The sequence below is a fragment of the Crassostrea angulata genome, unplaced genomic scaffold (genome assembly GCF_025612915.1).
Source record: "Crassostrea angulata isolate pt1a10 unplaced genomic scaffold, ASM2561291v2 HiC_scaffold_32, whole genome shotgun sequence".
NCBI classification, from domain to species: Eukaryota; Metazoa; Mollusca; class Bivalvia; order Ostreida; family Ostreidae; genus Magallana; species Magallana angulata.
In genome coordinates this window covers 32601-41896 of record NW_026441587.1, presented here as the reverse complement: position 1 = coordinate 41896, position 9296 = coordinate 32601, and the positions used below count along the sequence as shown (strand labels likewise).

At 33.8% G+C, this 9296-nt stretch overlaps 1 protein-coding gene across 1 annotated transcript; it reads right to left on the bottom strand.

Annotated features, from left to right (window-relative positions):
- Nucleotides 1–201: 201 nt before the first annotated feature.
- LOC128168664 (uncharacterized) lies at nt 202–6531 on the bottom strand. Its single transcript, XM_052834814.1, has 3 exons — nt 6338–6531; nt 1404–1521; nt 202–1044 (listed from the first exon to the last, which is right to left on the bottom strand). Exons 1-3 carry the CDS (start codon nt 6529–6531, stop codon nt 928–930), a joined length of 429 nt encoding a protein of 142 aa, XP_052690774.1. The 3' UTR covers nt 202–927.
- Between the last annotated feature and the right edge of the window lie 2765 nt (nt 6532–9296).

Genomic DNA, 9296 nt, shown 5'->3' with positions numbered 1-9296 from the left:
TCTTTTATTTTTGGTCGAGTTCGTCAACCTCTTTTCCGACAAAAAAAATCCACCGTATAGAAGTATCCTGTTTAACACTTCCCCATGAATTCCTGATAGCCATCCTCTCTCTGAAATTACCTGCTCTACTAGGTACAGCCATTAAAAGGAATACAGAATGTTCACTTCTGCTGCAATTTGAAAAAAATAAAAATAAAACAAAACAAAACAGACTTCAAATTATACAATAATAAATAATATGTATTCAACAATATACACAAACACAACATTAACATTTTTCTTTTTCAGACAATTTAAGGTGGTATGGAACATCTATCACAATTTATCGGGATGAAAGTTCATTAAAATTAAAATACTTTCACTGGAAATCTCAAAATATTTAACAAAAAAATACTTTTTTGAGAAAGTAAAAATTTTAAAATCTACAGCGTGATTTGAACTCATGACTTGCAGACTCATAGAGAAACCTCTAACCCACTGCACTACACTGTTAAATGACCAATTTGGGAAAGAAACTATTTTTAAATTACTCTTCAATTTTTTGTTTATTTTGATAAATAGTACATGAAATATGGAGGTGTCCCCTACCATCTTTAGTACAAAGTGTACATAGCATCATTAATATATTAATATTCAAGTCTGCATTCTTCACACTAAACACAACAGTCAAATATGGTATCATACACAGTGCCAAAAAAGAGCAACCACCGTCCGGATCGGTCCGTAAGAGTAGCAACTTAAGGATGTACAACATTAACATCCAAGTTTGCATTCTTCCCGCCAAACACACAACAGGCAGATATGATCCTCCTTTGACACTTTCCTTCTGTTGTTGTTCGAACACTGTAGGTGCACCCAGATGGAACAGTCTTGACATTGTGTCCAAATCCCAGACTTGGGCTTCCTACAAAAGGGAATTTGGCATACCTAATCCTCTTCTTTCGTACCATCCATCAGTCCCTGCTTTATGTACCTTCTGTATATGGCCACCTGACACTGCCTCATTATCTGCATATTTACGTTGCAGAGAATGGCTTCAGCATACTTAAAATTAAAAAAAATGCTAAATTTAATGACCTTGTAATTAAGTTTGTAATACTTTAAATAGTGCAAATTCTTTATATTACGTGAGTACTTAATTCCGCGATCCTGCTGATTTGTTTGTACCTTTGTAATTAAGTTTGTAATATTTTAAATACTGTAAATTCCTTATATTACATGAGTACTTAATTCCGCGATCCCTCTGATTTGTTTGGAATTGCGACAATTTAAAATCGCGAACGTTGAACTTTGCTACTTATTTCTTATAGTTTTCAACTCTCAGAAAATAATGGCGCGATTTTAAAATCCGCGAAGGATGCTTATCGCGATTTTACGTTAAGTTTATGCTTTAAATAACTTACCATTAGAACAAAGACGCCACAACTGTTGCCATCTCTTTGGCGACTTACAGCTTGATGGTCACTGCTCCATTTTTCCAACCCTTCCGGAATGTATTTTTCCCTCGTGTACATGTACTTCCTTTACAAATAAAAAAGGAAAATAAATAACTACAAGAGAAAACAACATACTTTGTTTCATAAAATGAGTTGTCATTATCATATAGCAAGACCAAGATCTTACAATAAACTATTTTGTGAACAAAGTTCAGGTCGTTCTGATGACTTTTTATTACATTTTAATTGCTGATAAATAAACTACAAGTATACAAATTACGTGCGACAAAAACTCGAAACTGTTTAAGTTCAAAACCAACTAGCAAATAGAAGTTATCATGTTGAGACAATTTTAACCAGGATACATAACCAGATTGTGTATAAATCCATAGAACAAGCTTTGTAAACATTACAAAGAATCTCTTAATTTTACAGATTTTCATATTCGTATTTTAGAGGATTGGAAATGCCTTATTGAAGCATCATATAAACAACTAGAGACGAGCTCGTTGCAAGCAACGATTAGGTTTTCCGTCGTAGCTGTATCATACTTGTGACGTATTACAAAAATTTATAGCTGACCATAGTACAATATTAGATGTACAAACACTGAGAAACAAAGTATTTTATTACCTAATCAAACGGATTTTGTTGTTTAATTACCAATTAAATATTTGCGTCTATTTTGAACTGCCGGTCAATAGACTGCGATCTATTAGACCGCCGGTCAATAGACTGCGATCTATTGGACCGCCGGTCAATAGACTGCAATCTATTGGACCGGCAACGTACCGGTATTTCAGAACGCGGGTATGTTAATGTTACATCCTTTCGATAGTTCTCAGGGAATGTATATTCCTTTACATAGACGTTGTTTTTAGTACTTGGTGAAACCAAATTCAATGTTATCAAAATGGAGTATCAAATAATCAACAGCTTTAAAGCCTCAAATAAGGTAAAAGACTATTTATAAAAAATCTAATGGGTTTAAGCCCCCCTTCTTTTGTTTAAACTACTATTAAATTGAGATGTTGTAATGCATGCAACAGGTTCTGTGCATGTAAAAAATGAAAAAAAAATATCTTAGTATATTGCATAATGGCACGAAAACCATCTGCAATATGCAAATTGTAAACCCCGAAAACTAAAAAAGAAATTAGGTAATAAAACAATTATTTAATGCTTGAACAGTCAATAGACCAGAAATTTTTTCCCTTGGTGCAGGGAATAGCTCAGTATGATCTATTGCCCTCGGCCGTTGGTCTCGGGCAATAGATCATACTGAACTGTTCCCTGTACCTCGGGAAAAATATTCTGGTCTATTGACTGCTCAAGCATTAAATAATTGTATAATATTTCTGTGACCGCGTAGATTTTACGGTGCTAGAGAATTCGTCTGGATCTGCATCGGTCGTGTGCAGTACGAACCGGGTGAGGGAATGTTGGCGTAAAGTGTATAAGGTATAAGGTTGTGGCGCGCTGTGGGCTGTAAGCTAAAACGAAGGGTAGGTTTGCCGTATTCCCGAAGGTCCACCAGTATACAGTTCCAGAGAAATAAACAGGCAATTGATTGAACGATATAAATAGGCAATTAATTGAACGAGACTCAACGATGGCAACATTATAACAATTTAACAGACAGACATGTTACAAACAAGTCGGATATGGCCAGTAGTGGCCTCCGGACTCAAGACTCTGGGAGAGTCGGACGTGGCCGGGGCTGGCTGCCGTATTCCAGACTGCGCATTGGCAATTGTACATACCTATTTATAAGAATCTTAACAATGAGTATAAATTGACAGGTAATGATATAAGTAAGCTGAGTGAAAGGTTCACAGATATAAAATAATTAAATAAACTCAATGAGTCTTTGATGTCCAAGAAATGAAAATCTGATAATTGTACAATGTTGTTTTAAGAGATAAACAATCCTTGAGACATGACACTCTGTCTCTTTGAAATCACATATAAAGTCTGAAAAGTGTCAATCACTAAATAAAAAAGTAACTTTGTAAGAAATAAACTGTGAGAAAAAATTATACGAAACAGATGTTGAATTTTACAAGTAAAAAAAAAATTATAATTGAACAGTGCATTTTGCACGATGATACTACATGTTTATAAGCAAATACAGATCTTAACACGTTGCCTCTAGCTTGATTCGCCGCATTTTATTCAAAGAGTGAGACTATGGTTATGCCCGGTACGAAGGTAAAAAGACCATTGGCAAACGTTTTACACGCATTTTTATCGAACGCAAGCGCCAATGAATCTCTTAGTATATATGCGGATATCCTGGAAATTTTACAGGGGGTTTTGAAGAATAATTTTGTATTTCGAGGAGGGGGAACATGCGCGGATCAGAAAATTTTTCCGAAGTGGGGGTTGAAAAGTCAGACGGTTTTTTGAGTTTGCCAAAGAATGTCCGAGGCATATTTGGTAAGTTTATAATGTACACGTAATTGAAAGAAATTTTGCGGGGGGGGGGGGGGGGGTCTGGAACCCTTCCCCTTCTGGATCCGCGCATGGAGAAGACCGGTGCCGGTAATTTTACTGTAATTTTAACCATTTTTATTTAATTATTCATGTTCATAATTATCAGAAAACCAATATTATTTTTCAAAGCAGTTAAAACTTAAAACTTAACATACGAACCATTTAGTCTCGGTGAGTATTGCGTCCGCGTACGAAAGAAATGGCAATTTTCAAGAAATTCGGATGGACGATCTGTGTCCTAGGTCGTCCATCCGATTCTTTTTCAGACTAAAAGCTACAGACCTGCAGTTAGAGATTGTCAAACTTTTATTGATAATGTCAATTAGTTTGTCGCAAAGAATCATTTTTAAATCAATAAAGTTTTACCTTAAAAAAAGAAAGAAATCGGGCACAATTTTCAATGTTAGCATTTTACAATTTTATGGTCTAATAAAATTTCAAGAAACAACTCTTCATTGCTTTATCCGAAATATTGCATGAAAAAAAAAATTACATCGCATTTTTAAATTACAAAAGGATATTCAAAATGAACTTGGATTAACCTCTTACAAACAGGCATAAAGAGAGACTGAGAACCAATTTCTTCTCTCTTTTTTTTTTACATCAAAAGAAATTCAGAAATAAATCAAAATATATTTTTTCTTTGTATGCGTTAATGAAAATGTAGATCAGAAAGGGGTTCTTTGTCGTGCAAGCACCTACTTAACAGATTGTTACACGGGTCTATAACGATGGCAAATATCGAAAAGGCAATATTGTGGGTGATGGATGAATGTTTGTTTTTGAAGTTTATTTTTGATACATCTGGATCGGTTATGTTTGTTGGTTTGTGGGGAGCAAAGTGGATCGAAAACCCTTGGCTAGCGAAGATGTAGAATTGTGTATGGAATAAATAATTTATAAGTTGCTGCTGAAGGTTGTTTGGTAATTTCGTTTGTAGATGTTTTGCAAGTAAAAAACGTGAAACGCGGGGCAAGTCATAATTAATATCCCTAATAATCGTAACTTAAAACTAGCGGCTTAGGATTCAAATATTATCGTATACGAATATTACATTCTCTTTTTAAAATCATCTCCACGATGATAATTATATTATGTTCATCGCAAGTCAGTATTTTTTTTGCTTTAAAAGAAATGTTCTATCGGGAGCAATCCCGCGTTCGCGTACATTTGTCATGTCAGTAATACACATTGTGCTTTATAAGACGGCCGTGTATACGTATTGTAGAAAATTTGAGTTTAATTACCATGTATTGGAACCATTTAATTAACACATCTCCCAGTACTGAAACAATTCAAAGTAACACAGTGGGGCGTTAAACGTGAACGTCCAGCTCTACAAGCACATGCACTGTCGTCTAGGCGACGGCCATGAATACAGCTAACGACTCTCCTATCGATCGGTTACCTGAGTCTCGTAATGCATCTAAATATAGACAGGGGCACAGTTATGAAACAAACAACAAAAATAAGGTCAGAGAGGTTCATCTTTATGAAATGAAAATGTACATATGAATAAAAACATTTGGGAATTTTATGTGGAATTATTTTTGCGCGCTACATGTATCAGTTAGTGCATTACAAGAAGTCCTTTCATAACCTCATAAACGTGCGCACCCCCACAATTGTTTCTGCAAATACTGACTATAAATTACGAAAACATTAAATTGAATATTATGGAAGGATTCAAAATTAATTTCTTTACAACTTTGCTTCAATAATGCATTAGAAATTTTTATTTCTTTTTAAGTTATGGACAAGAAACTTTGGACGCCTCTAACTCCCTAATTATAGGGGCCAGCCCCTTTTTCGGTATACCGAATGAAAGGTCTGGGTAAGACCAAGAACTTTTAAAATACATGTTATAACAAATTTTTATCAGGTAGAAAACTAACACGGAAAATACGCGAATTTTTTTGAATTTTTTTCTTACCTTTGTTTCAACATCTATACCACCCCTTTTATTTGCATTTAAATAATAAATGAAATATATCTCGCACAAATTCAATGTATTAGCTTCCAAACCAGCCCATCTTTGAGACTCTGCCAGTCATCGTTATAGCTAAACCCCCCTGGACAAAAGAAGTCGTTAAATTTTACTAAAAGGGGAATAACTCAAAACCGGATATGGATTTTCCTCAACTAAAATATGCAACGACAACATCACCCGGCATGTTATCAGTCCTGAAAATTTCAAAACAATCGGTGAACAAACGAGCGATATATTAAGGATCAAAGTTGGCGTCTAGAAGAAACAAAAATAATAAGAAATTTGAAAAATTTTCAGAATAATAGTAAGGTTTTCCGCTGAGAGCGGAAAACCTTAATAAAAGTAAAAATCTAAAAGTTTTCTTTTCATAGTGAGATCATGCATTCCTCTATCATTACAAAGTAGCATATTTTACCCCCACTTGTGTTCGATGTCCGCATGTTGGTGTCCTAGGGGATCCAACACCAAAACTGTTTTCTTTGACACACTGGCGACCAAATGAATCCAGTGGTGGTTGCTGCAAATGGGCATCAGGATAAAGGCATAGGAGGAAAACTTCACCTTTGGGTATAACCAGGGAAGGTAGTCCCTCCTGGTCCATTTCTCCATTAGAAAGCATGGGAGAATTAAGATTTCATTTTTCTGCAGAAGTGTCCTCTCTCTCTCTGCAGGAGGCCAGGATAAGCATGTATGATCTAAAATCATTAAAAAAGCATTCATATAAGGCACATAGGTTAACACATTTTTAAGAAATAAAGAATTATTGTTTGAGTACTATGAGGTGATCAAACACATTAAAGCCCTTATTGCTTTTTGAAAGATTTGATCGCACCAAACCCTAATTTATCATCACATAATATTCAAAAAATGCAATTTAAATACTCAAATAGTCATTGCTGAAATGTATTTGGCTATAATTACAAATAGATTTGTAGTGTTATCATATAGACACTGAAATTAAAAATTTAAATACATATGAATAAATTGTTATTTATTATGTTCCAACTTGTTGCTGACTTGTTGACATACCGAATCATCCAGCCAACTCTGACCATAGAGGCAATTGAGATCTTTTCCTGTAATGGAATTTGAGCCAATAACCAATTTTGTCGATGCAGGCAACTTAGGGAAATGTCTTAGGGACACTTTTTCAAGATGATTCGGAACTTCATTGATGGTCTCCATGGTTTCATGAAGCAGCATCAATGTATGAGAAATGAGAACGCAGCTTTGTCTAATTGATTAATCAATTAACTGATTAATCTTTATTAAACTAATTTACATAGTGTAAGGATTCGCCATTCTTATTTTACAATCAGAATTATTTTTTTATAAGATAGAATATTTTTCATTTTTAAACAATCTTTGTTCCTATACCGTCGGAACCACCAGCCTAGTCTAATTATACCCTTCAAAATCGTTTCAACTCATTGTACTCCATTTTCCTTTAGCTTGCAATGCACTGACCTAGTTTTTAAAGGTCAATTTCGACCTGGAAAAGCGCAAATCATGTGTTATTTATATCGAGGAGACGTTTGTAGCTTTAGCATTGAACACTCAGTCAATTACAAGCTGTTACTATTTATGATGATATTATTATATAAATTACTTTGATCAATGATGGAATACCAAACAATATTTAAGTTCAAAAATGAAATAAAAACAAATTGACGAAATGTTAAACCAGTTGTTCTGACAGTGAATATATATATTCCTAAATATAAAACATTATTAACAATTTCGTAATTTTACATTTCATTGGTAGGGACATAAAGTTTGTGTAAAATTGTGATACACACCTGTTAAAAATTTAGATCTAAAATTAATGTTTTAAAAATTTAGAATGTGTTTTAGTAAAGGTTGTGCTGTTCATAATTGACTAATGTTATCCAAAACTATCGTAGTGTGTGGGATTGTTTTGTAAATATACAAATGTCCCTCGCAGCATAACAGGAAGTTGAAGGAGTGATATGCAATTGGACTACTGTTCTCTTATATTGAATTACCACCTGCAGATACAAAATATTATTTCCAAAGTGGCTTATAACGCGGGATCTGACTGGTTAACAAGCCTGTTGTAAATTTCCGTATTACCTGCTGGAACGGGGTTTATGTAAAATGTGACCTCATAATGCAAATGCACCGATAGATCTTTGCGCAAAATAATGCATCGCTCAATGAATACATGCCAAAATCTCTATTTTTAGAAAAGTTCTATTGGTACAAATTAATGACTTTTAGCACAATGTCAATTACAATTCTTTAATATTAATTGATTTTCAAGTTGCAAAGCACACAGTCTGGTAAAACAGTATTAAATATTAAAATTGAAATTTTTTATCACACATGAAGTTTATTCGTAATTCAGACCCAATCAAGGGTGTACGGAGATTTACTTTGCAGTCTCAGGGTGTGGGGAATACAACACAGGGTAAATCTATTTACACCTCTGATTGGACCTGAATAACTATTATTCTGTTAACAGTATTTTTGCATTGCAACAAGACACCGATGATAACGTTGAAAGATTACACCTGTAGCAACCTCTAATGATACAACGTCCACTAATGATATAATGTTGCATTAGTGGTCAGGATGTTGACCACTAATGATATAATTTTATCATTAACGAACAACCTAACCGTCCGCTAATGATATAATTTCAGATTTATATCATTAGCGGTCAAAAACCGTAACCTCTAATGATATGGAAAAAAGTGAGAAATAAGTACTACCTTGACCACTAATGATACACATTTGCACACATTTTCAATTGCATTAGTGGATGGATTTGCAACCTTCAATGATATAATATGATGTCATTTCATATAAAATTATATATATATATATATATATATATATATATATATATATATATATATATATATATATATATATATATTAGAAGATTAGAAAAAAAAACCCTTTTTAAGCTGTTGAAAAATGACGTTTGGTCGCAGTTTTAACGCTAGAAATTGTATTTTGCTATGATTTTGATTTTGAATAATTTATGAAAAAAATGCCAGCTGTTTAACTTAGTCATTTTTGGCAAAACATTGCATATAGGGCATCCCTATTGTATGGATAACTCCTCCTACAGTTTTCAAGATAGAAAGTTATATTCTTTTGCAGATCAATTGTACATTATAATAATATCAGAGGTGCGCAAATTGCTAGAATTCTGATTTCTGATGATTTGTGAAAGCATTTTACCAGCTGTTGAACTTGGTTATTTTTTGGCAAAAATATTTCATAACAAGTACCGAATTTTTCTGTATGTATAGGTTGTGTTCATCAATTCAGGGTTGACAAAGGGATTATTGATACTTTTCACACTAAAGAAAACCAGGTTTGTTGTCACATTGACAACTTTT